At 37.1% G+C, this 27939-nt stretch overlaps 1 protein-coding gene across 1 annotated transcript; it reads right to left on the bottom strand.

Annotated features, from left to right (window-relative positions):
* Positions 1-464: 464 nt before the first annotated feature.
* Tmx3 (Thioredoxin-related transmembrane protein 3) lies at positions 465-27525 on the bottom strand. The gene is made up of 12 exons (XM_083144193.1): positions 27479-27525; positions 23357-23405; positions 20700-20739; positions 19852-20015; positions 17514-17697; positions 16259-16336; positions 14510-14576; positions 13413-13605; positions 12151-12204; positions 9153-9345; positions 7615-7807; positions 465-4520 (listed from the first exon to the last, which is right to left on the bottom strand). The coding sequence occupies exons 1-12, from the start codon at positions 27507-27509 to the stop codon at positions 4495-4497; spliced, it is 1272 nt and encodes a 423-aa protein (XP_083000319.1). The 5' UTR covers positions 27510-27525; the 3' UTR covers positions 465-4494.
* Positions 27526-27939: the final 414 nt, after the last annotated feature.

The following is a 27939-nucleotide window of genomic DNA, read 5'->3' on the forward strand; positions in this document are numbered from 1 at the left end:
CCAAGACTTGGTGGCCTATTTTGTAGATGACTGATACATACAGGCATGCATATTTAGTTTTTGACAAAAATGTGAAATAACACATTGTAATGTTAATGAAAGGTGTGAGGTGCATTTTCCTACCCTAATTTTGTCACGAAATGATGTGAAATGAACTCTTAAACACAAAATTTAGAGTTTATTTACCGACCCAACACTTTCTGAAGTTTGAATTATCCTGCGAGTTCAGCAATTCATGGAAAATTGATTAATTCTGCTGTAAATATCTGAGAAGCAAAAATGGATCCCTTTATACAGAAATAAACTTCATCCTCTCGTAACTACATAAATGTGCTATTAGAAGGGATATTATTATTTTGTGTAATAAGTACAGTTTTAAAATCAAATTCAGGATTATAAATACTGAGAAAACTAGTACTCACTTTTATCCTTGAAGCTGTACAGCAAGTTCCAACATGGATGGTGGCAGTGGCCACTGAAATTAATCAAAAAACAAGAAAAAACAGCTTCAGGGATAAAAGTGAGTACTAGTTTTCTCCGGATTTATATACTACCGCGTGTCTCTTTTCCCAATTATGAATTCAGGATTATGTTCACAACTTTAAAACCAAAATAACATTTTATATACTACTTTGATCCAATTTTTCACTGTTATAACACCAAAATTTTATTTTTTATTTAGCAAAAATATGTGCCTTTACTGATACCGTGGTATGCTCAGGATATTTCACAAGTGAGGGGAGTGTATTTTTATTTTGTTTAGCAGTCCGTTCTATATTTTGATATATTTTCCAACATTTGACCTATATTTAGGAATGCTTGGCAGAAGGAAAGGGGGTTGTGACCCCTGGGCATGCCACAGCCACTACTATCGGATTAAAAATCATGGATACTCTAGGTTGGACTCCATTATAAATTAACCAGTAGACCTACATAAAAACAAGTTACATCAAAATTTAGCTTATTCAATTATGAGTTAAGCTATGGTAACCAATTTCTTTTTTTGAGTATGCCTTCGATTTTTTATTGTTGTGAGAGCAAAAAAAAAAGTGCTGGGTTTTTGGTATTTTCCAAATAATAAACTTGTGGTCCGATCGTGATGAAATTTAAATACAGTGCAGGTCGAAAGGTTTAAAATACAATTATTCATTTTCAGATTTTTTTAATTGGCCAAAAAAAGTTTATCAATTTTGTGAAAGAGCTTTTTCCTATTATTGGGTAATCCTACAAATGTGATCTTGGTCTTATTTTGAAGCTCTTTGCTGCTGTTTTAAAACCCATTGAACCGTGCAAAGCATGGGCTGTCGCTACAGGGTCATCACGTTCAGCACACACCTATACAAAATGCTTTTATTATTTTATCAGCTTGGTCTTTTGTATAAAACTTCGTTCCTCAAACCAGCATCTATTTTTACTAGCTTTATGTAATCTTAATGCAGGTGCTGGCCTGGATAAATTTTCTACTAACTTTATTTTTTATTTCTTCTAATGTATCATTTTGTTGAACAGTTTCTAAGGTTTTCATAGTTATCTCTATTCATCCATGTTTAAAGCACTCACAAAAGTTACTTGCACAGATAAAATGTCAATGCAAAGTTCCAGTAATGTAAAAAATCATTAAAAAATTAGTGACATTTTTTTTTAAGAAAGGCTAAATTTAGAACTGAAGAAATAAGTTATTAACAGAACAATTATTATATTGTTCATTGCTTACAGAAATATATAATATATATACACACACTTATTTCTCTGTTGCAGACAACAACAGTTTAACAGTATACAACAAGCATTTGAAATTGTGAAAACAAACAGTATTTTAGAAAACGAACATCATAGGATGCAGTGTTTTCTCCCCCAGTCTAAGTGCAACTTTTGCCACATCTACGTATCAGATGTTAAAAAGTTGTATAACACTAACATTATAATTAATTCTGAGTTTTGTAATGCTACATTCCGTTGGGGAAGAGAGCACGGCACCATAAAAGAGACTAACACCATAAATGCATTCTAAAGAAGGAACAAACAGCTTCCATCCTTGCTAGGGACATGTCTAGTATTGCTGTAAGCACCAAAAACGTGACTGGAAAAGTATGGTTTACTTTGGTTAGGGTACAACTGAAAAAAACTTTTATCAAAACTGGATTAATTTTATTCCATGATATAGCACACCAGGCCTGGGCAACTCTTGTCCTCTGTGCACCCTCCCAATGTTGCCAGTGTGTAATTTTGTATGTAATGGAATGATTTCTGGATTGTTTAAAAATAGTTTATTCATTTCTCTAGTTGACGAAAACTGTACAATATTTGTTTACTTCTCTCTCACACATAGTGGACCTCTTTCTATCACTTCTAGAGTATTGTCTGAGGGTGCACAAAGAATACTTTTACCAGACGTCAGTTTTTCCTGGACATGTCCATACATTTTAGCCTTATGTCTGACGTCCAGGAGGAATTTGAGAAATATCATAAATGTCCTACATTTTGAGCATCACATAATATTAATTAGGAAAATACATGCTTACTGTGAGAGGTACCATTTAAAACATGTAGTAAGAATTTATTAAGAAATCTTTTCTTCTTTAAACGGAAAAGTGTCAATTTTAAATTACTTTCTAACGTGTGCTATGGAAATATATATTATTTATTGCGAATGTTTTGGGGTATTATGTCCTACTTTCCCCTAGCAAAGAAACATATGTTAACGAAAGGAACCCAGGTCAACTTGAACAGCATGAGATGGATATTCTAATTTGTTAAATTTCCAGAGATAAACCTGATAACATTTAAGCATCCTAAGACTTCAAAATCAAACAAAAATGGATGCTTTTCTACATCTTGGATTATTTGCAAGAAATAAATGATGGTGCATAGACAAGGCACCAGAGCTTGCAAGTTCATGTCCCAGCCTAGCCATTAGTGTCCATCAACTTCAACTACTCAGAATTCATAGGCCACCGTGGCGGAGAGGTTAGCCTGGACATGTGTGTTCTTTGTAAGTGTCTATTTATATCATCACAGATCCTCATCTTCGTGATTAGCCAGAAGTGGTAGAAAAGTGAAGTAAAATAAACCAAATCAATCAATACTCAACATTCATTTTCATTATCACATAAAATACATATACAAAAGTAACAATGCATGTTTTATCAAGAATACAAACTCTCTTTTATTCATCGTGCATTGTGCTAACCACTCCACCAGAGAGCCTGCCAAAAATACGTTATAAGTTTACAAAACAGGTTAAGTTTGTATTACTGGGAATTAACATGTCGCCCCAAAAACCATGAACAATTACCCAAGTACATAATGCAAAAAATATTTTGTAAAATCTCGGTTATTTAAATGCCTTTCTGTTGTCCTTTGTTTAGTACAGGAAATTCCTTTGTCAGATTCCATGCATAAATGCTGCTCCCCTCTCAGTTGCATGTAAGAGCACTCTTTCCCAATGAAGATGAGTTCCCTGCTCTAGACTTCCAACTAATAGTAAAAGTTACTGTTACCAATTTGCAGAGGAAATGTTGATTTTTTTATTGCAAAGCATACGTGGACTTTTTATTACAAAACTGGGAGCGTTGATATTTCTAACAATTCTTTGCTTACAAAGTCAAGATGCGATATAACTAGAGGCATGCATATTTAGTTTTTGACGAAAACATGAAATGTCAAATAACATGCTGGAATGTTAATTTTTCGTTTCTGATAGGTGTAAGGTGCATTTTCCTACCATATTCTGTCACGAAATGATCCCAAATGAACTGCAAAATGCAAAATATAATCTTAAAAATAAAATTTAGGGTTTATTGACTGACATGACACTTTCTGAAGTGAATTATCCTGTGAGTTATGCAAATCGTGGAAAATTGATTAATTCTGCTGTAAATATTTGAGAAGCAAAAATGGACTTTTACACTGGAATAAACTTATTCCTCTGATAACTACATAAATGTACTATCAGAAGAGAAATCTTTAGTTTGTGTAATAAGAATTTTTTTTTTTTAAATTTACGTACCACTTTTGATCCTGAAATGTGCCATTTTTGTACTGATATCTTGATATTTTATTGGGTTATTTCTGAAGACAGTTCTGTTCCATGACAGCCCACGAATATTCAGGATAGCTATGCAGTAATACTAGACATGTACCTTACATGCATTGTACAGAAACAAATGAAGAAGAAGCAAGACTAGATATTCCACGTTGTTCGTAATGACCGCCTGTGCTTCCACTACACAAGGTAAATTCAAATTTTAAGGTTTTCTATGATTGTGCCACTTCCTGCTTAAAAGTTTCCCTTCCACAAAGGTCTTCCCAAAATATGCTGCAGCTATTATTAAAGCCTTCCGTGCTTTCCATCTTAAATTCAAAAGTACCTTGTATCTCCATCACTCTAGTAACTATCTATGTACAAAATGAGATCAAAAGTCTTGATTAGAAAACATTATAAAAATTCAAAAACTGGTTTTCCAAGATTGATGATTCAACAAAAGTCTTTCCTTATTCCTTCTTCTCGTGAGCAGTGTCTGAAATTAAAAAGTCCGTATGAATCACACAGCAATATAACACATTCGTATCAACATTCACACTATTCAAAACAATGTAACAATTCACAATATGGTCTGTCACTCAGGCCCATGTAACCCTGATTTATTCTGAAAATAATGATCAATAAATTTTTTTTCTCAATGTTTCAATGTACTTACGCAGACTTTTTTCAAAATTAAGCACATCAAAGAATTTCAGTCACTAACCAAATGTTCCTATTATTATTATTTTCATCTATACTATATTATTATTTTTTTCTATACTATCCCTGACAAAAATATTGAGCCCTCGGTTTGTGTGCTTGTAAAATTGTACTCTGTCGGAGGAAAAAAGTCAATTATACCTCACTGGAAAGCTACAAGTGTCTGCTTTTAGACAAAGTGATTTTATCATTATCTAGACAAAAATATTCGTAAAAGTATAGTTTTTCGTATTTTTTATAAGTCGAATTCAATTGTGTGTAGCTTCATGTAAAACAGTCGTAAAAATATGATTTTTTTTTTGTGATTGGTTTATGTGGAAATATCTCAGGGAAATATAATGGTACAATCATCTGTGAAAGAGCCACAATTAATGATTAATTTGATGTTGCAATCTCAGTACTGGACAGCCCAATGGTCATGAAATGCATATGAAAATGATGGCCGTGGAATAAAAATCTAATGTCCATATCTCATGCACACTATGTGAATTGAAAACAACAGAGAGAATTGCTTTTCTTGGCAACCAGTTGCTGCGCAATTCACATCATTGCTAAGAACGCACGTGGAGCAAGTGAGCTTTGTTGCCAAGCGTCGCCCCTTTCCCTTTATACTCCTAGTCCAAGCAGCTTTGACGAGAAATGAGCCTAAACAAAGTGTTCCACAAAGAAAAGTATTGTAGAGATGCCCAAATTTTCTTTTGTCACATTCCTGCCATGAATTATTGCCTGAACTCCCACATATTCATAATAATTCTTACGTGCATTCTATCCAGGCTGTCGGTCTCTCACAAGTTCACGTGTTTGTTCGTACGCACTGTAGTAAGTGATAGCGGTTCTGTAAAGTGATTTTTTTTGTTGCATGAAAATGGCAAGGCAGTAATATCATACTTGTGGAAAAGAAATTATAATGCCAAGAGATATTTCAACCACGAGAAACGAATGGGTGCATCTCACGACATAAACCAAAGTGTCAAGTGTTAGGTCAGCACAGTGATAAAGGTATGTAAAGAAAAAGGGAACAACAAAAAGTTGCATCAACTAGAAAGGAAGGAAAAGGAGTTTGGTTTGAGTTGGTGTTTTAAGTCCACTTTATGCACAGTAAGGCTAATCGGGACTGGACCTACAGTTTAAAGTGGGATCCGAACCACTTGTGCCTCCAACGGGTATGGAACCCGGGACCCCTTGATTACAAGGCAATGACGCTACCACTGCGCCATGGGGGAGGCCCTGGAAGGAAAAGGATTACCCAATATTTTATTGGACGAGTTTTTGCAAGATGTGATAAGAAAGATACATACCTTTTATTTTAATCATCCAGTTCAACAGAATTCATTATGAACAGCATTTTAGATTTTTACCTTTCACTCATTATATTCATTGAAAATTTATTAATGTTTTACTCCTTCTGTCTCTCCTTGCTTATTACAAGAGTTGCAGTTGTAAAACAGACCAAAGAAATGTTTTCAGGTGGGATGTATAGCAAGACTTTAAATGTTGAAACCACCACTCGACACGATGATTAAGTGAATTTTACGAGATAAACACAATTTAAATGCATCTTTGCTTACAATATATTTTAAAATGTTAGTTGGCGTGAAGGTTTGAAATGTGCAATTTTTTAAATATAATTTTTATTCGTTGCTCTCTGTTTCCCTTCGTTATGAAATCTCTTTACTTTACCCAACAGGTGTATTATTATTGTATACAAAGAAGACTGCATCTCTCATTGACTTCATTCAACTCAATATATCTGTTTAAATGTGCGACATAAAATAATACTGGGAAAATGACGTTATATAAAACTGAGTCGAATTGTTTTCTCTAAGTCCACTTATGCACAGGTAGGCTAATCGGGACTGGACTTAAGAAAAACCCTGCAGTAGTCCATTTGCAATATGAGAAATATTTTATTCATTATTATATGCTGCGATAATACTTTGAATCGGCTCAACGGAATGCACTTCTGTGATCCTCGCAGCGAAGCAGCAGAGCTGTGGACGTTGCCTGCAACCCACGGAGTCCAAGATTGGCAGCACTCTGCCGTATGTCATTCACCAGTTTACCATATTAGAAGCGTGAAAGAATAATTAATATCTTCTGGAATTCGATCAAATGCGTTATATCAACAGTTTTTTGCAATTTCATTGAATTTGCAATTATGCATTTCAAGTGTGCATGTTTCCCTAAAATGTCCATTTTTAAGTATCTAGTAAAGATATGCATTTGATTTTTTCCACAGAGGTGCAAATATAATCAAACTTCAACCACACAAAATCTCAATATTATATGTACAGTTGATTATGAACTGTATGTTGTTAAGTTCCCCGTTCATGAAAATTGGAAGAAAAACTACACTTTTCAGTGAATATTTAGTTATAATATGAAAATAAAGTTAAGATTAATTTTCAGATAACGCTTATTAAAAAGTGGATACTTTCCAATGAGCTATATTTGACTTCCTCCAACGGAGTACAATTTTACAAGCGCATACACCGAGGGCTCAATATTTTTGTCACAGATAGTAGGCACCTTTTTTCATTGTAAAGTATTGACTATTAAGATATGTTTTAATACTTTGCCACTGGGCTATGCCATACATGAACATGTCAAATTTCATTAAAAAGATATGCAAACCTAACCTAAATCAAATATAGATATTTACTAGGGATGGACGATATCGTTAATTTGATATCACGATATATCATCACAGATGATATGATACAATATTCTTCTCTCCCTCAAACCATTTGATGTTTTCTGACCCTTTCTTTCCCTCTCTTTTTGGTGAGGAAAATGGTGAAAGTGCGTTTCCATGCGTGCCTGTTGGATCAGTGTGTAGAGAATTTGAACGCAAGCAAATCTTCACTCACCTTCGTCATCCTCGTCGGCATCCATGATGTCGGCGCAGCAGATGGAGTAGCAGATGAGGCTGAGGAAGCCGAGGGGCAGTCCGAAAAGAACCGCCGTGAGGACTGGATTTCCGTACCACATTTCAGCCAAAGAAGTCCGTGCCTCAAAGTAAGTGCGGTACAGTCGCACTACAAAGGTATCGCCCCCGTACACCTGGAATTACAGACTTAGAATTACACTCATCTCGAGACACCTAACGGATGACTTTGCTTATTTTGCAAGTGCAAAAATGTTCCTGAAATACATGTTAAATTAATTACTACTAATTAATTAAATCAACCATTCTACATGATTTAATTAACTATGCTCAGCATATTCTTTACTTTTTCAAGGTACTGCCTTTGTACACACAGCTATTTCAGGATTAAATACATTCTATTATATTTACATTTGAAAATATGCACAATCGTGCACTACAATTCAGGGCTCCTGGAATGAAATAAATAGAGCTGACTTTCAAATTTCATAATTTTCTGTTGTCATTCTTACTTAGAGAGGTCACTAAACGAGAGCACAATTTATTAATTAAAACATTATTTTATTTTATTCTGCATATTGTCATGAATTTTTAATTAAAAATCCCAGCCATGGTTATCACAATAATCATTCCGATTTTGGTCTTATATTTTTCCTTGATGCAACGAAGGTTTATTATGAGCCTTTTATGCAGAAGATTTTGCAGCTGTGATGAACATGTACTTCTTCCTGCTTTTGGCTTATGTTCCCACGCATACATTACATGTGAAAGTGATTTTGCATCACAAATATATGCATCATCTTTTCAGGATCATGAAATTCATTGTATATATATTTTACGAAGACACGTATTCTTGCACAGTAAAGTTTTTTTTTTTTACCATCACTGTTCAATAAAAAATAGCAAGCAATGCACAGCATCCTTAACTAATACAGTGGAATCCAAATTTTATATTCAACCTTCATGGTTCAAGTAAAGAAACTCTACACAATTTTTCTGCATCACTATCAAGGGTCCTTCTCCTTCCCTTAATAATATAATAATAATAATAATCCGTGGCTCGACAGCCCTACAAGGGCCTTGGCCGATCTCCCGACTGCCAGTCTCCCTCGCACAATCCAACCTAGAGGTGTTGAGATGTTCAACCGGTAATGGGGTGACGTGAGGTCAGCATGTCGAACCCTCAGCCGTTGTAGATTTCCCAGACCGGATTACGCTACTCGCTAGTAGCTCCCCAGTTTCTTCATGATGCTGGGTTGCCACCGATCCTATACACAGGCCGAAAACCCAGAAACTGAACCCACGCAGACTCGAACCCATGCTGTCCTGCATGCCCACGGAGGAGAACCTTAACAATATAACTACTCAAAATTGTATGTCCTTTGTTTCTGTTAATTTGTAGTTTTGTATTGAATTTAAAATGATTTGAACATGCTAATTTTGATTGGAATTACTAAATACCATTTCTGAGAGATTAAATTTAATTTTATGTCCCAGAACTGAGAACTCCCTGGAACTTACAGGTGCCGACTGGTTGAGTACTTGATCGAGGAAGATGGCCAGAGCCTCTGGAGTAAGCTGGCTGATGTCGTCCTCCGGCAGGTGATGGTGGTTGGTCGTGGAGTTCACCACCAGAAGGTTTGGCAGCGAAAGCACCGACATCGCCACCGAATTCGCCAAATCAGGAGTCCCAATCCACCCAAACTGGAATTTACTGTGGGGAAAAAATATTAAAACTTGTCACTTCAGAGTTAAATATTGCTATGCAATTTATCAACACATTTTACTAACAAAATTCTAAAGGAAAAATATAAATGTTTTAAATTTATAGTTAACAGATTACAATATTAATATTGTAATCACTGTGTGATTACATCCTTACCTAATGTTTGTGATCTTACAGCTCCGTACTTAGAAAGCTTTCAAAAACATAGATGAAGTTTGCAAGCGGTGACTCTTTCTGAAATACACAAGTACACCCTGGGCTGCATTGTTGCAGGCTAAGGAGGCTTCTGGACCCACAGCCAGAGCCGGCCTCGTGTGTTTGTGATTGGCATGCCATCTATTTCCTTTTATCACCAATCATCCTGTTCTGAAACACCACCCTTACCTGGATCACTTCCAGCAAGAAAATCCCAAATAAACAAGTAATGCATCTCCCATCCCGTTCCTCACCAGACTGCTCACCACCAAAGAATGAAATGAAAGGCAAGAACTTACTAAATTAACGTTGCAGGGTGTTGCTGAAAGGGCTTTAGACATTTATTTACAATATAAACGGGTCTCGGATTCTTCCGTTTACATTCTCTAATTTACCACATACACATTGTTATAACTGTATCTTTAAACAAACTAAAAATAAATGTCTGATGAAGGGAGCGTGTGTGTTCTCCTGAAACGTTACAACAAGAAACTGTTTTTATTAGGGCTGAGCCGATACCACTTTGAACCGATGCCGATACTTGTATAATTCCAATTTAAAATAAATATGTATATATATATAAATTATATGTGTGTGTCTGTGTAATTATTATTATTACATTTTATACGTATGCATTTCTGATGAGGGGCGATGAATAAATTAACCCACCAAACGATGCTCTGTTGCAACGATGCATCTCAACTTTACATTTTTTTTCTAAGTGACAATCCATCAGATGTTTCAAATATTAGAGAAATATTAAGTGAAGCTAAGAGCAAGGCAATCGTGTGCTGGTCGTCCTCCTCTCCCCCAATGTTGAAAAATGAGATCATGTCTCTTCAACCTCCTCTAAAACTAAGGGGTCACTGTTCCCAAACTAACATTAAATCATCCGCGAACACAAGAATAATTGGAGATTTACCAGCCCCGGACACGACGTCTAAAACTAACAGTAAAGCTGTAATGTGAAACCAATCTAGTCACTTTTTTGTCCTTTAACGAAGAGAATAATAATTAGTAAACCAAATGTAAGGGGAGAATGAAAACTTACCAGTCTCTTGCTTCTATATCAGGCAATTGACATCAGTACAGTGATATTCGAAAGTGACTTTGCTTTTGATATACTTTCGGCAAATTTCTAAGAAAAATTAAATGCATAGTTCTATCGCTTGGCGTGGGAGGAAATCCAAACCCATCACTGCTTTCCAGAAACTAACTACCGTCATCTGTCATTCAAAAAAAATTATTCCCCTGCCGCGTTCCTTGTGCTGAAACCCATATGTACTATGTCTAAGCCACGTCCACCATTTTCATGGGCAATGACCTTTTTGACCGCGGGAGGTCCCTAAAGAGAGGGATGCCTGCAAACACCAAAGGAAGTGGAAGGATTACCCACAGGTGCATCGTTGGCTTTCAGGACCTCATTACACAAGGCCGCATCTGTACGAACAAAGCCTGGTAGACTTCAAAGAGAACTGATTGATTTAGTTTATTTTACTTCACGTTTTGTGCCTCTTGGCTAATTTGCAAAGATGGGGATGAGTGATGAAATGATGAAATTGATGAATGGACATTCACAAACAACCAAACCTGACCAGGATTCGAACCCGGGACCCTTGGCGTCACAGGGCGATGTGCTAACCACTCGGCCACAGGGTCTGGCATTCAAAGAGAACTAAACAGAGCAGCCAAGTCCTATGGGGATAATTCATATTTAGTGCTCGTGCGACTTACTCACATTAAATAAGTTAGTATACAATAAATAACTGATCAGTGGAATCCTGAAATGTAGTTTTCGTTAAAATCAATACTCACTAACGTAAGTACCTTTAAGTATCTACATTTTATTGTATACTAACTATGGGGATAGACCGCAAGTATTATCTGCGTACAGATCTTTGTGTCACGCACTTGCTGTTCCCGGAAACTTGAGTACAGGTTCATTTAACAAATGCACAACTATTTTTCATTTTTTTTTTCAAAACCAAAGGTAAGTTGGAAAAGGTGAACGAAACTTTGAAATGGAAAAAGACAATTGGTTTTAGCCGCACCTCTAGCGACTCAAACAATGGTATCGGCTAGTATCGGTGCAAAAATATCAACCGATAAGCCCTAGTTTTTATGATTGTAACATACAAGAAAAACATTTCGTGTTTTCGTCAAAAACAAAATATGCATGCCTCTACGTATCGCACATTTTTTTTTTTTTTAGCTTTTTCTGTGTCTAGCTTACGACGCAGACATTTGGTGGAAGGTATGTATCTTTAAGGACGAGCTCTACATGCAACAAGGTATTTCAGGGGTTGCCAAAATTTGAGCCCATGCCACTTTTTCTTAGCCCCAATTCAATTTGAGGCATTTTTCAAAAACTATAAAATTAAACATCATTACAGTTTCCATTGTTTTGAATTTAAAATTTGTTTTCTCGCATGACTTATTCTATTAAATGTATCTGAATTGCTTGTCATGGTAGATACAGCATCAGTTTTGTTTTTTAGAGCCTGAATGGAACAGGGTGGTTTGAAAATCCCTGTAAACCAGGCAATCTCAAAACAGAAAAATCTGATTTCATGCAGTAAGCGTAAAATTTCAACTTACTTGTGATATCTGTCCCTGTTTCTCCGTATCACTGTTTCCACCATGTCCCTAAACCTGCAAAATATACATAGAGACATCATTTGAAAATCGTGAACTGCAAAATGTGAAAGGTTAATTGTGATATGAGTAAGTGACAACTAACACCTTTGCACCACATTCACAGCAAGAGGCCAGGCAAAAGAATTCAATTAAAGTTCCATATCTATGTACTTTGTATTTTGAAGCAATAAATGCCTGGAGCAAAAGGCAGCTAGAATGAACCCTTTGCACTATGCAGTTTTCACTTTAACTTTTGATAATGCATAAAGAAAGCACACATTGCATTCTCAATATTTAAATTACTCCAAAAGTTATTGTTACGTCATTCAAATAAGAATTTACAGTTGCTCTTCCAATAAAAGAGTCAGGGCCGTTAACCAACTGTACGCCGTTGAGAATAATGTTGATTTTATTTTAATCGACAGATTTCAATGTTTTACTTTTACATAATATGAAAATTGGTTCCAGCGAGCGGAAAACACAAATAACGGAGATATTTGATCCCAAAGTGTGACCGGCATAAATAAAAACCTGCCATCTCGGAGTACTTCACCACTTTATATTAGTAAAACCTTTTGTATCCATACTAAAATCGAAAAGAATACTGAGTAAATTATCTCGGGCTATCGACCAAGTCAATTCTGGAACAGTTTCCAAGCTTTCGAGAGCTTACATCATTCTCATCTTCAGGTCAATAGCCCATCGCCAAGAAAGCTTCAAGAACTATGAGAAAAGAACACGTCAGGAACTGCTATAAATTCAAAACCTAACACTCCTAACGTAACGACATAAAATTGTAGCTGCTGTTGTGGAATGTCATGTTGCGTGCTATATTCACTTGCGTGAAGCCTTCAGGCTGTTTTGGATTGATTTGTTGTTTTATGTCCACTTTATGCACAGTAAGGCTAATCTGGACTGAACCTACAGTTCAAAATGGAATCCGAACCACTATGTGCCTCCACCGGGAATCGAACCCGGGACCCCTTGATTACAAGGCGACGATGCTACCACTGCACCATCAGGGAGGCCATCAGTCTGTTCTACTTCATGGTAAGACAACATGCTAAGGTAACGGATGTACTTTATTTCACAATGACACATCTTTGCAAGCTGAAAACGTTCATAAACATCATAATCTTCAGAAAGCATGCAAAATATTTCTTTCTCAAGGAAATGCAGAGGGCCAAGGGTACCAAAGAGTCCAGTAAAGAAAGCATCCTCACTCCAGCATTTCCGTAGGTATTTCCTGCAGCTTGTTCTCCTCCACCACGGCCAGCACCAGGAACTTCCCTGTCCGCAGCAGCTGGTGGAAGTTGCCACGGGTGACCTTCATGAAGGTGTGGAACCTCTCCTTGTTCACCCAGTCGAAGAGCGTGCCATTCAGGTCCTCCTCTGCCGAGCCTTCTGCTTCCGGGACTGTGCAAGGAAAAGGGAGACATTTTAGTTGCCCAAAGAGATTTCTGGAAACCGGAAACACTTTGATTTCTAAAATCCTACCTGCAAGCATTAAATGCATCTCTATGTAGCACAACATAGAAAAAATTCAAAGTTTTCCAGAATAAATTCCGCAGATGAGATGGTTTAATCAGACATCTACCGTAATTGGCTATTAAAGGTATGTCAATGAACTGGTAAAATTACTATTAGTTTTATTATTATTTTTGCACCTATACGGTAGGTAAAGTTTCCTGTGTTAGGGGTAGGGCCTCACACATTCTTGATCACGGCCATTTTTTTGGAGGTGATGTGATCAGCACCATGCTATGGCCACCTTTACCCCTCAGGGTTGTCTCCAGGTACCCATTGATTCGAGGCTGGGTGAACCCCAGAGCCACTTTATGCAGGGACAATGGAGAATGGCGAAAAATTCCAATTTGGGAATCGAACCTGGGTCTCCCACATGGCAGTCAGATGACCTACCGACCAGAGATGGCCAGCCTCAGCCTCCAAGAGCCTTGCAAGGCTGAGGCCATGTGAGTTTGGAGGCTGACCTTAAGCTCGGATGCCAGGCCTCGTGAGACCAAAGTCAAATGGACATCTCTGACCTCCATGGCTCAAAATAAAAACAGAACTGAATTTGATCATAATTCACATGATTTACATAATAATGAAAATGCAAAGCTTAATAAAAATATACTAATAACTTACGTTTTGCGACTCAACTGCTCCCTTCTTCAGGCTGTTCACTTTTAGGTTATACACAATTCATAACCACCTCGACCTCTTATTAGGTATAGGATATGGGATTGGTTAAGTGTGTGTGGTTAAAAACATTAAAAACTGCTCCTTGAAACGTTAAAACTTTAAAACTAAAGCTTACCTTGGAAAAAGTAATGCGTGCTCTCTTTGTACACAAATATGGATGGGCAGGACTCTATTTCCATGTGCTGTAAAGAAGGAAAGGACGATTAGTTCAATACCAAGCATTTTTGAAGCCAAAGGCGTTTTAATTTAGATTTAGTGCATTTTTCTAAAAATGGTAATTTGAAATCCAATAACAGTAACATAAATATTTTTTTGTAACTTGGTGACTGCAATAGGGTTAGCTTTGAAAAAGAAAGTGCATATTTGGACATGTACTTTACACAACCATGGCATGTGAATTGTATGTTTACATTTGTAAGACAGTTTTGCACCAAATTTTGAGACTCTCAGAATACATGTGGTGCAAGTCCTCTCAAAATCTAAAAAACAGCAGTCAACTGGTTCAGTGTCTGGAGGCAAACAGTTCAACTATGGACTTACTTAAAGATTATTTATTTATTTATTTATTTGAAAAATTCTGAATACAGAAGAATCCATTTTACATCAGGATATAAACCAGAAAAGAAATAGACAAAATAATAAGATACACATAAGAATAATAACAAGTAGGGTGAAAACAACATTATTTACTCTTCAGCTGCTTGATGCAAGCCGTTCTGTAAGTCTATTTCCATAAGTGGAAGTCCGGACCACCTTTTAGTGAGTTGTAATTGGTTTGTGGCCTTGTATAGAGGTGATCTTTGTTCTAAGGATAGTCTTGAATATGCAATGTAAAAGAAATTGTTTGCATTTGCTGTTGGTGAACATCTTCAAAACCTCTTTAGCAAATATTTAATTTTCAACTCTCACCGATAATTTTCCCATTACCTGTAATGACCGATATTAAAAGTATGTATTTTGAGATTACGCTGTTATCCCTTATAACTTAGTCTTTTCATCTTTAATATTGGATCAAACCCACAAATGTGTCAATATATTGAAGTGTGACTCGGATTAACATCACGGATCGAAGAGTCACTGGGATGTAGCAAATAATAAAACAGCCCGGTCAATGGAAGGAAAGATGAGATATCACTTATCATACCTGTCTGATGTTCTTGCTGAGACATACCTAACAGTCCGTGTCCATAGCTATTGTCAGAGTTTGTGCATCGACTCCAACTCACGCTCCTTCCGTTATCTCGCACTGAGTGTATTGATCGAGTTTGCAAGCCAACTGAGAGAGCTGTCCTTTTGGATTTCATGTTTCATACTGCTCCCGGACTAGAGGTTGTTACTCCTCATGTCCTCTATCGGTGAGGTGTACTTTCGTCACCTTTCGTATAACCTCAGCACGGAGGTATTGGGAAATGCTGTGCATGCCTGGGATAACGAGAGGCAGTCGGCGGAAACGTCAGGTCAATAACCAGTGTAAAGAGATCATTAAACGAGCCTCTTCTCTGTCTTCACTCATTATACTTCATCAATATTTAGGAAATGAAGATTCCTAGAATAATTATATTCTATGCTATGTTTTCATGATATATGTTTAACGATCGGCCAAGAAACATACAAACTATACGAATATCAATAGAATGATTAGGGTGAGTGATTATTAGATGAAATTCATAAAGGGAGGCTCTTAAACTAATATACAGATCCTACAGGTCCCAGCCCTCGCACCTATCCAGACTTGCACAAAAACACGTGAGTAAACCACCTTCGATGATGTCCCGATAGCACATAGTGGTTGAATCCCACTTTAAACTGTAGGCAGAGACCCAATTACCCTGCCTGTGTATAAAGCGGAAGGAGAAGTACTCACTTTAATGGCCACGTTGTGGGCAACCGTGTAGAAGAAGCTGTGTGGCTGGAACTCCTCGGCCGCACTCCTGTATGTTTCCTACAAAGAAATTTCACAAAATTTCCTTTGAGCTGTAGAAAATTACACATGCAAAAATAATAATTTCTTTCGAACTAACTGCACTATTGAATCAATTATGACTGTACACTAATACCAGGCAGTCGGCAGGAAAACTGCATTTTACACATAAAATAACCTTATTACATTAAAGTCTATTACAGACTTTTATTGCAAAATTAATGGACCAGGTGGCATTGATATTTTGTGTTCAAAATATTCATATTCACCTATTTAAAAAATGAAACAATTATTTGTAATAAAAAATATGTTGATATATATACAAATAATAGGACCCTCAACAGTCTAGTTGGTAGGATGCCCGACTGTCACATGGAAGACCCGGATTCGATTCCCTGGGTGGGTTATCTAGGGTCAGAATTTTTCCGGTCTTTTCCCTGCATAAAGAAGCTCTGGGGCAGCCTCAATATTATACTTACATATAGCTGTGAACATTTATCAGAGAGTTACCCGCACACCTTCTATACGCCTTCATGGCATGGTGCTAAGCACAGAGGAGCACTTTTTTTTTACATTTATCAGGGTAGTATCCCAATTGTGATACCCAGATATAAACTTTGAATTGTTGGACACCTTATCATTCTGAAAAACTAGTAAAAACAAGTCACTGTTATCAATTACAATAATAATGGAACCTATTATCTGATAAGTACAATCAACAAAAGTTGCTTTGGAATATCCATACGGGTGTCTGTTTTTCTTTTATGAAAAAGTAGCAAAGTAGCACACAGAAGTAGAAGTAGTGAAGTAGCTTCTTTGTGGTAAATGTAGCTGTAGTCGATCTAGTTTTAAAAGTTAGCTTTCAAAAAGTTCCTGGAATTCAACCACAAAATATATCCGTTGGAAGTCTAGTCATCCTTGAAGTAGTCACAGACACGCATAGCTCTGCCATTGCCAGAACAATGGCCCAAAAGTCTACAGGTGCCATGTCAGGTAAGTAAGGTGGCTGTGGCATCACTGGACCGTTTCTCCACCGGAAACTTGATGATGCATCCCTGCAGTATCTGGCGAACACAGTTGCTCTTTTCTCACAAGCATGCCTGGAATATTTTAATAATACCTAGTATTAGCACACTCTGGAGAGTCCGATGTGAACATCACTGACCAATCCTTCACATAAAAGTACACGTTGCCTTACCCAGAGTGGCCCATCCTGTTCCCCAATGTACACAAACAGCAGAGGGTTGGACTGCTTCACAGTCTCCAGGCTCTCGGCTCTTGTGATCTGCTGCACGGGTGGCCCAGACATCCGCAACGCAAAGTTGACAATTTCTTCCTTTGACCTGTCTCCTTTGTATGTGAATGCAGATTCTCCCTTCAGACTGTTCAAAGAGAATCGAGAAGAAGGCAATTTCAAGGCAAAGCCAAATTGATATCTCTTAATTATTATAACTTTTTACCTTAATGTAGCAAAGTTAGAAAACAAACAAAATGTTTGTTACAAAAACAGCGTAAATTGTGGCTCAATGAGGGTCTTTGGCATCCTGTTCAAGCCAGCCATCGTGGTGAAATGTCTAACTGCATCCAACAGTAATCAGAATTTGCAGTTTGTCTGGAACAGACATCATAAACTTACACAGAGATATCAGTTGTGAAAATTTTTAGGAGGCCAGAGGTTGACTTGACGGCTCTGAGGTAGGGCATTGGCAGGGAATGTCAAAGATCTTGGTGTTGAGAGAGAATTTTCACATAATTAATAAGTTATAATAATGTAGCCTTTAAGTGGCAGTTTATCTGATTCAATTGCTACAATTGACTTGAACAATTATAAGTATCCTTTTCTTTTATTCTTCTGTACTTCTTTCATTCTTATGTATTTTCTGAGTCTCGAAGCAAATCACAATATGGATGAATGTTGAAGGAGCACTTACAAAGGACTTGTGCCTAAACTAGGACTCATGATAAGAACATGACATCATTCTCTTTCATCACCTGCATTTGGTTTGAGACAACAATCCTTGTTCCAATATACAGCGTGTCCACAAAAACTCTCCTCGATTTTATTTGGTTATAAAATGAAAACTTTTTGCAATATGTTTGTAAGTATGGTGTCAGAAGGTGTAGTAACTCAAAATATTTTTGTTTATTCCCTACAGGTTGTGAAATTGACCCATTTTTCCGCTAGGGGGCAGTAAATTCAAGATGGCACTTTCAAAACAGCAACGAAGTTGGTGTGTGTTAGAATTACACACAACAAAGAGTGTTGTGTCTGTTCAACGTTCGTTCAGGCGTAAATTTGGTGTGGAACCACCTTCGAACAAGTCCATTTTGAAGTGGTACAAGGATTTCATCGAAGAAGGGTGCATCTGTGACAAGCGGAAAGGGCACTCTGGCCGACCGACAGTCCCACAGCAAGTTGTTGAGAGTGTGAGGGAAACCTTTGTTCGGAGCCCCAAAAAGTCAGTGCGCAGAGCGAGTATTAAACTACAAATCCCAAAAAGTACGATTAGCAAGGTGCTACGAAAACGCTTGCACTTTCAGCTATATAAACTGCAACTGGTGCAGAAGTTAAAACCTGAAGACCGTCCAAAGCGACAGCAGTTCTGTTCGGATCTCCAGCAGTTAATGGAAAATGATGACAATCTTCTGTCGAAGATCATTTTCAGTGATGAAGCAACCTTCCACCTGCATGGTAAGGTAAACAGACACAATGTGCGGATATGGGGATTGGAGAATCCCCACTCCACGCTGGAAATACAACGTGATTCTCCTAAGTGTAATGTGCTTTGTGCCATATCTGAACAGAGAGTTTATGGTCCTTTTTTCTTTGAAGGCGAAACTGTGTCTGGCGACAGTTACTTGGATGTGTTACAAAACTGGTTGATGCCTCAACTTACTGAGGTGCCCCATCCAACAAGATGGGGCACCACTGCACTGGCATCGTAACGTCCGTAACTTTCTCAATGAGGTTCTGCCAAACAGATGGATAGGTCGTGCTGGACGCCATGATCAGGTGTTTCTTCCCTGGCCTCCTAGGTCACCGGACCTTAGTGTTTGCGATTTTTTCTTGTGTTGGTATATCAAAGACATAGTGTTCGTACCTCCCCCACCTGCATCCATTGAAATTCTGCAGGACAGAATCACAGAAGCTGTAAACACAATCACGCCCGATATGCTTTCCAGAGTCTGGAATGAGCTTGATTATCGCCTAGATGTTTGCCGTGTGACAGGTGGGGCACACATTGAGTGTCTGTAATGAAATTCAATTACATGAAACTTTACGAGTTTTTACACGTTTACCCAAAAAATGAACACAATATTCCTCAAAGTTTTCATTTTATAACCAAATAAAATCGAGGAGTGTTTTTGTGGATATGCTGTATTTTGGAAAATACACAAGTGGTGCATTTGTAACTCCATCATTAGGCCTAACACGAATATAGTACATATGATTGGCCGACTATGTTGACACACGCTTTGCAAAGGACATTATATATATATATATGTCCTCAATTCAATGCAAACTTAATACTTACAACAAAATAGTTGGAAACCCTGCAATGTGGAATTCGTTAGCAACATTGGTGAAGCGGGTGCAGTCTACTCGTCCCACGCGGATGTTTGTGTTGTGGAGAGTCTGAGCCACGTGGCTCCAGATTGGCTCCAGCCTCTTGCAGTGAGCGCACCACGGTGCATAGAACTGTCAACAAGATACGAACAGATTAGCTGGAACAATAAGAACTTGTGTATCTGAATTTGATTGGAACATGCCCATTTTGTTGTACAAATGAATTTCCAATATCCTTGATTTTATGACACGGTACATTAAAATAATTGGCGAATATGACACAATAAATTACAATTGTAAATTGTGAAACTAGTACAGTGGAACAACAATTTAAAATTTTTCACAACCTACATTCAATCTTCATGATTCCAATTGTTAAATTTTCCCAGATATTACAATTTCCTGCATTTTAAGGCTTTACTCTTGATCCTCTGAAAAACATAGAATTGAGGGTCCACTGTGTGACTACTGTTGTAAAGATACAACAATTTTTTTTTTTTTTACTGTCTTCAACTTTGAAATAATCAGACTGAATTGAATAAATAAAAAGTTATTATGATTAAGTTATGTTATATTATATTATTATAACTTATGATTATGTCATAAAACAGAAATATTGCACTAAAATACAAAAGGCTATAAAAAGGAGGAGGCGAAGGCAGAAAAGAAATCCTAAAGAATGTTAATAGTGGATTAGAAGACAAACCAAATTCACATACCTGCCAACCATGTCCCAAGAATGTCTCAAAATTTTTAATCATTTGCCCTTTAAGAGCACAGCTTACTGAAATAGTAATTAAGCAACATGACACTCACCATGACAAGCCAAAGGCCATCTTTCCTGATTTCCAAAAACCTAAAAGGAAAGAAATATTAGTCTTTTGCATTACCAGGTGTATAAGCTTAAATCTGCTGTTTGCTCATAGATGGCGTTAGTGAGCATATGAAGCTACCATGGGCACGCCATACCTGGTGTTTGTATGAGATGGACATGTGCCAACACGAATCAGTGCACATCGTCAGCACGTGCAGACAACAACAGACAGTGTTCCTGTGGTAAGCATGTCTAGTTTTGTGCCAGACAGAGAGCATATGCGGGAAGCTCTGCTTTTCTGCTTCCATTTGAAGAAATCGGCTGCCGAATCGCATCGAATGCTTGTGGAGGCTTATGGTGACAGTGCTGTATCGGAAACAACGTGCAGGGATTGGTTTCGTCGGTTTAAAGACTGCAATTTTGACCTGAGCGACAAGAAGCGTGAAAATCGGCCCAGGAAGGTTGAGGACCATCAATTGCAGGCTCTTTTGGACGAGGATGATACCCAAACGCAAAAGATGCTTGCCGAGCAATTGGGTGTTACTCAAGCATCCATTTCCATGCATCTACATGCTATGGGAAAGGTTCAAAAGATTGGAAAATGGGTGAGGCATGAATTGACCGATTGGCAGCTGGAGAGACGCCAAAACACATGCGAAATCTTGCTTGCCAGACAAAAAAGAAAGTCTTTCCTGCATCAGATTGTGACTGGCGATGAAAAGTGGATATATTTCGAGAATCCTAAACGCAAGAAATCGTGGGTGGATCCCGACCAACCATCAACATCTTCCTCGAGACCAAATTGCTTCGGCCGGAAGACGATGCTGTGTGTTTGGTGGGATCAACAGGGTATCGTCTACTTTGAGCTGTTGAAACCTGGTGAAACTGTCACTGCCCACCGCTACCACCAACAACTGATCAAATTGCACTGTGCTCTGTGTGACAAAAGGCCGCATTATCAACAAAGACATGACAAGCTGATTTTCCTCCACGACAACGCCCCATCGCACACGTCAAGTCTGGTCCAAAACTACTTGGAGACACGCAACTGGGAGGTGCTACTCCATCCCGCCTATTCACCAGACCTGGCCCCTTCCGACTACCATCTGTTCTCGTCGATGGACCACGCCCTCGCTGAGCAGCACTTCGATACGTGTGCAGACGTCCGAAAATGGCTTGATGAGTGGTTTGCCTCGAAAGAGAAGGACTTTTTTGGAGTGGTATCCACAAATTGCCCGAGAGGTGGGCAAAATGTGTAGCTCGCAAAGGCAAGTACTTGGAATAAATTTCTTGTTGCTTTCTATAAATAAACCATGTGTTTTTCTGACTACAAAACAGCAGATTTAAGCTTATACACCTGGTATATTATTACAAAAATAAAGGACTTAAAGATCATACAAGCTGGTCAAACTGAAATCAGTAAAAATAAATGTTCCTTCATGGGATATAATTAGCATTGTTCCTGTTTCAAGTTATATATAAAAAAAACAGAATTATTAGTATTACAACCTTTGTTCCTTAAGTGAGTCTAACATGGCAGTTAGGTATGTCTTCACCTCCGACTGGAAACTGCACAAACGCGGTATACCACTTCACAAGTTTAGATGTTAATAACTGCTGAAGATAGGGAAAATGTTTTCTCTTACAAGAATAAGTGAATAACATTGGCACTGTTGAAAAATGCAGCACATGTGACCCGTAGCAGTGAATGTGGGTATAACATACATTATTTCATTTACGGGCACACTAGCATAAACTTGCATTACCTGTATATTATGATAGAAGTTGCATCTTTTAATTAAACCCTTTTCCGTACAGTTTTGAAATTTATTCTCCAATAGAAAATAGTCAAATAAATTACATAAACTTCACAATATTCACAATGCGAAAATTGTGGTGTTTAAATTAAGTTACCATATTTTATTTGTTACATTGACACTTCTTTGCTCATAAAATACTTATTATAGCATTTACTTTGAAGGCCAACAAGGAATAATTACAATTCATAATTTATATATCATTACAACACTAGCAATTTATTTACTGCGGTGCTACACTACACAGCCAACATTTGCAGCTGTTCAGTGTGCACTTCAAAATAGTATTTGTGTCGGTTCTCAACGTATAATTAGAGTATCACAGTATGAAATTTAGACATGCAAACTATTTATTTAAAACAATAATAATTATTAGACTATTCACTCAACAAATCAACTCAATTATTTATATAGTTGTATAATTGGTCGATTTTTTTTCTTCTTTAAGCTGTCTTGAATAAACAGTCGAGCATCTATTGCCCTTCTTCTACTTCAGCTGGCCAACGTGCTCCTCAATTCTGATTGGCAGTTCTATGGTATTAAAGATGGATCTAAAGATGGTTTCTAATTCCGTCGGGAACTGAAAGAGAGAAAGCTCTCAGCCGACCTTTAAGTAACAAAGATAGAATTCGATGGCAAAGTGAAGACGTACCTAACTGCTGTGTGTGACTGGCTTTATGCATTATATCTAAAAGAATCAATGCTAAATTTTCAAATTGCTTCTTGTGTGAGCATCCCATAATCAAAAATTATATATAAATATATTAAGCAAAAATACAGGCTAAAAATTTTGAATATACAGAAATTTAATAACAATTTCACTCTGCATATCAACCACTAACCTGTCACTCAATTCCAGCACTCTAGATGCAGAAATTACGAAGAACAAACCTGGAAGTTAAAATATTTACATATTACAAAATTTCACACAACTTGCAAACATTATTTTTTAAATTTATTTCTTATTTATTCTACTTCGCCTTTTGTGCCACTTTTGGCTAATTTGCAAAGATGAGGATGAGTGATGATATGATGAAATTGCTGAATGGACACTTACAAACATCCATGCCCAGGCCAGGATTCCAACCTGGGACCCTGGCATCGTAGTGTGATGTGCTAACTACAATGCCACGGGGGCCGACACTTGCAAACATGAATACAACTAAAATTTCATTGTATTTTGTTTATTTAATTACACTTTTCTACCGATTTTACACTGGATAATTATTCTCTTGTAATTATTTAATGCAAAGGGATAAATGCTGGGTTTTTTTTTTCGGAGTGAATGTAGAATACAGAGAATGTCTCCAATTTCGTTAATTTTTGGTATACTAACTAAATTTGGCCTTCTAATCACGAATCTGTTGTTAAAATGCGAGGGTCACATCTGGAAATTGTGAAAAAAGCTGATGTAAGTTGAGATTCTTTTTTTTTAAAGCTGTATTGCATTGTTTTACGAACAAAATTTTAACTAAGCTTGCCTAACCTAACCTTACCTGAAACGGTTCGTGAGGCTATCCATGAATGATTTGAGGGGCTATCCGTGAATGGTTTGTGGGGGTACCCGTGCATTGTTCGTGGGGCTACCCGTGCATAATGTAAAATTTCTACACAAGACACCCGCATTTTAACAATAGATTCGTGATAAGAAGGTCAAAATTAGTTAGTATACCAAATATTAACGAAATTGGAGACATTCTCTCTATTCTACATTCTTACCTTTTCTTCTTTTAAGTAATAGCCTACTCATATTATTTCACTCACTGTTATTTATTTGTAAGTTGACCAACGACACACTAACATAAAGATTATTATTGCTACAATTATTATTTTCAGATATAACCATTAACTGTCTACCTATCAACCATGCATGAAAAATATGTACGTGCCTCACTAGATACTTTCCAAGTAAAGAAAAGTATACACATACTTGAATCGTGAGGCTTATTCCAAACCTTGAGGTTTGTTTTCAAGTTCATTTTATGCACAGAAAGACTAATCGGGACGACCTATAATTTAAAGTGGGATCCGAGCCACTATGTACCTCAACTGGGTATTGAACATGGGACACTTGATTACAAGGTTATTTCACTCATTTCCCTAAAGTAAGAGCCATTCTGTCAAATCGTGGAACACAGTTTACTTCTCAGTTATGGAAAGAATATCTTAATCCGATTCCACAACGTATCATCATAGTAATTGCTGGACTGCCATAGACTGTAAACGCACAGTATTGCAAGGTCAAACTTTGGTTTTCAACGGGAATATAGCTTATATGCGAATTTCCACTAGGATTCAACTTTTTTTAAATCATGTTTTCATTCGTATTTTTTTATGTTCTCATTAAAAGGGACTCTATAGAAAAAGGCGGGGCTGCGGTAGCGTTAGGTCAATTACTCCAGGTGCGGAGCCCGGAATCGGGGGGCAATTAATACTACTTTTTTTCCACTTCCAATTGTTTCCTCACCTTAAATTTTTATTTTTTTGAATCCTTCATTCATACCCTTTCAAACGATGTATCAAACATATTTCTATTAAGAAGGGTCGATTCGACATCCTTACCCCTAATAATAACACACTCGAAAGAATGAATCAGCAAACAGTACGACTGTTAAGGTTATTTTGTCACAGAGAACATTAAAATTGGTCAAAATACCTTACTGAAATAATCTGGTTACTAAACAACTCAGTATCAGATGCTGCAGGCTATGATCCATCTGAACTGTTTTTCAATACACCAGTTCCAGATAATCTACTGGATCATTTTGATTGGCCGATCGATGAAACCACTTCTGCCCAGACCAAATAGGAAATAAAGTTGCTACTACTTTCGTATAGGTGAAACACTTATAAATAATTTATTTCGCACTTTTTTACATTGCTAACATACTATTCTGCATTGCAGAACATTTCTTTAGGTGTAATAATGAATTTCTAACGAAAGTAATGTCTATTTCTTACATTTACAAGTACTTACTGTTATTTGTTATTCCGATTCTGTAACACACATTATGGCGATAGCGTACTGGTTCATTGCACGTTGTGCGAGTGTTTTGTCGATTTATGCAGTGTTGCAACCTTGTTCACCGAAAAATACCTACTTTTGTGCCCGGATTTGAAATTATGCTAATACCTCGCAAACCATTGACGTTAGCCCCACAAACCATTGATGTTAGCCCCACAAACCATTTCCCGTACGGTTAGGTTAGGCAAGCATAGTTTAAAAAATTAAAATACTCGACACGTCATGTTATAGTGAAAACACGGCGAGGTTTGAAACACTTACTGGGGGCACATGCAGAAAGCAAATGGCGGCAGCAGCAATAACGTGTCGGAGAGATATTTTCGCAGATAAACACATGATTTCGCATTAAAATGGATCAAAACCTACATTTTCGAACTTCAACAACGCTAAAGGAAATGATTTGTATAAGTACTTTCTTATGTAAAAAGTAAGAAATCCGTTTCCGCTATACAAAAGTGTAGCAACAGAGATCCGGCTAAGACTGCAGAATATGGGCTGCTTAGGAGGAATACGGTTCATAATTTTTTGGTAACGTTTTGTAGTTAGTAATCAGGAAAAGTAAGTTTTAAGGTGTGGAAATTTTTTTTCTTTAAAAAAAAAACAGAAAAACGTGTCCAGGTTGGGCGGTAGGCATATTCCTGCACAAATCAAGTGAAAGCAAAAAATGCCTATGTTGTTAGGTAGCTAGGTTTAGTTCACTTAACCTAAATAATAATTAGTTGTTGTATTTATGCTAATGAAACCTAACCTAACAGGCCTAACCTAACCTTGTAGGCATTCCTCAAAGAAATAATGAAAGAAACTGTGCGTAAACAATATGGACACGAACGAATGGAGAAATGCATTGCTTTTAGTATCAGGAAAAAAAATTTCATTGTATTTATGCTATTGGAAACCAACCTAACAGGCCTAGCCTAACCTTGTAAGCATTCCTCGTCTGAAATAATGAAAGAAACTGTGCGTGGAATCCGGAGCGACAAATCAACTCGAATGCCGCGAAACGAAGGGTCTCACTTATCGCACATAAACAATATGGATGCGAACAAATGGAGAAATGCATTGCTTTTAGTAGCAGGAAAACCATTTTTTACGTGCAATAATATAATAGTAATCGTAAAAGGAACACCGGAAAATGGAAGTAGATGGTACGTACTGTCAGGGGATATAAATTTTGTTCGTCTATTTAGAGGAAAAAAGCAGCCCATGTTCTGCAGTGAGACCGAGATCCGCAACAACACAGCCCAGTTGCTGTATCCCAAAACAAATCAGTATATACTCAGTTGACTGGCATTCGCTTAACAAGGTGCCTTCTTTGTTTACAAGGAAACAGATTTCTGAGAACGGAATTGACACATAAATTAACCACAACTTGGATTTCTTTCTGAATTTTACATTCAACATCACGAATCATTCACGTAAACAATGAATCGGTGTTCTAAAACTATTGGCGATTATGTCCAATAGATGTATTACTTACCGAAAGAGAATGCGTCGAGGATGGATATTCTGAGTTTCAACATTTAGTATTCACTGGAGAGTTAGCAACTTTAAAGAGAAATCATTGGATTGTTCATTTCACACGATGTACATGTCAGCACTCTTTCTGAAGATTGTTGTGAAAGAAAATTTATATAAAATATTGATTCGCCACCTACATCATTAATTCCTGCTTCCCATACTAAACGAGAAGGAGAAAACGTAAGGAAAGTTATTTTTTTTGTTTTAATTTCGTGCATTTCTAACCTTTTCTGTACTAAAGTTAACATTTAATATACACGGTTAGGTTTCAAGACCGATGAGTGATGGAGAAAGCACGGTTTAAAACAGATAAATAGACGACTTTAGTTATGAGCATTAATTTTCCTGACACCATTCAATTACTCATATGTCTATAAACCTGTAAAATTATTTTCAATAATAAATAACTTAGTTCACTTACTAGTAAATATTAACACTTCAAGCTGCTTCATACCGACAAAGGCATAATCAACTATTGGATAAGCAAATCGTCCACAATAGTTTCACATTAGACGCAAGTAATGAAAACATAAGACAATTGTATAACTTAGGAAAACACTGTAATTATTTGAAAGAAAATAATGACAGATCTATAATTGGATCTAAAATTAATACAATAAAAAAATCTTTAATTATATTTTTTCCAGAAGTGGATCAATTGGCAACCCGACAATCTGTTTACAAATATGTTTACTTTACAGCAGACGATACATATTTTTCATTCTTCACCTTAACATTTTGTTTGATATGTTATGGATACATCCAGAGTAGTTGAGTAGTTGAAGCGAATGTTGAGCCACAAAGTGTGTCAATCAGCTGTACAAGGTGTGATGATGAGGTTTTGCATGATAGCGCAGTACTTCTCCAGACTTTCTGTCGTTC

Source organism: Lepisma saccharinum, chromosome 22, assembly GCF_977018435.1.
Source record: "Lepisma saccharinum chromosome 22, izLepSacc3.1, whole genome shotgun sequence".
NCBI classification, from domain to species: domain Eukaryota; kingdom Metazoa; phylum Arthropoda; class Insecta; order Zygentoma; family Lepismatidae; genus Lepisma; species Lepisma saccharinum.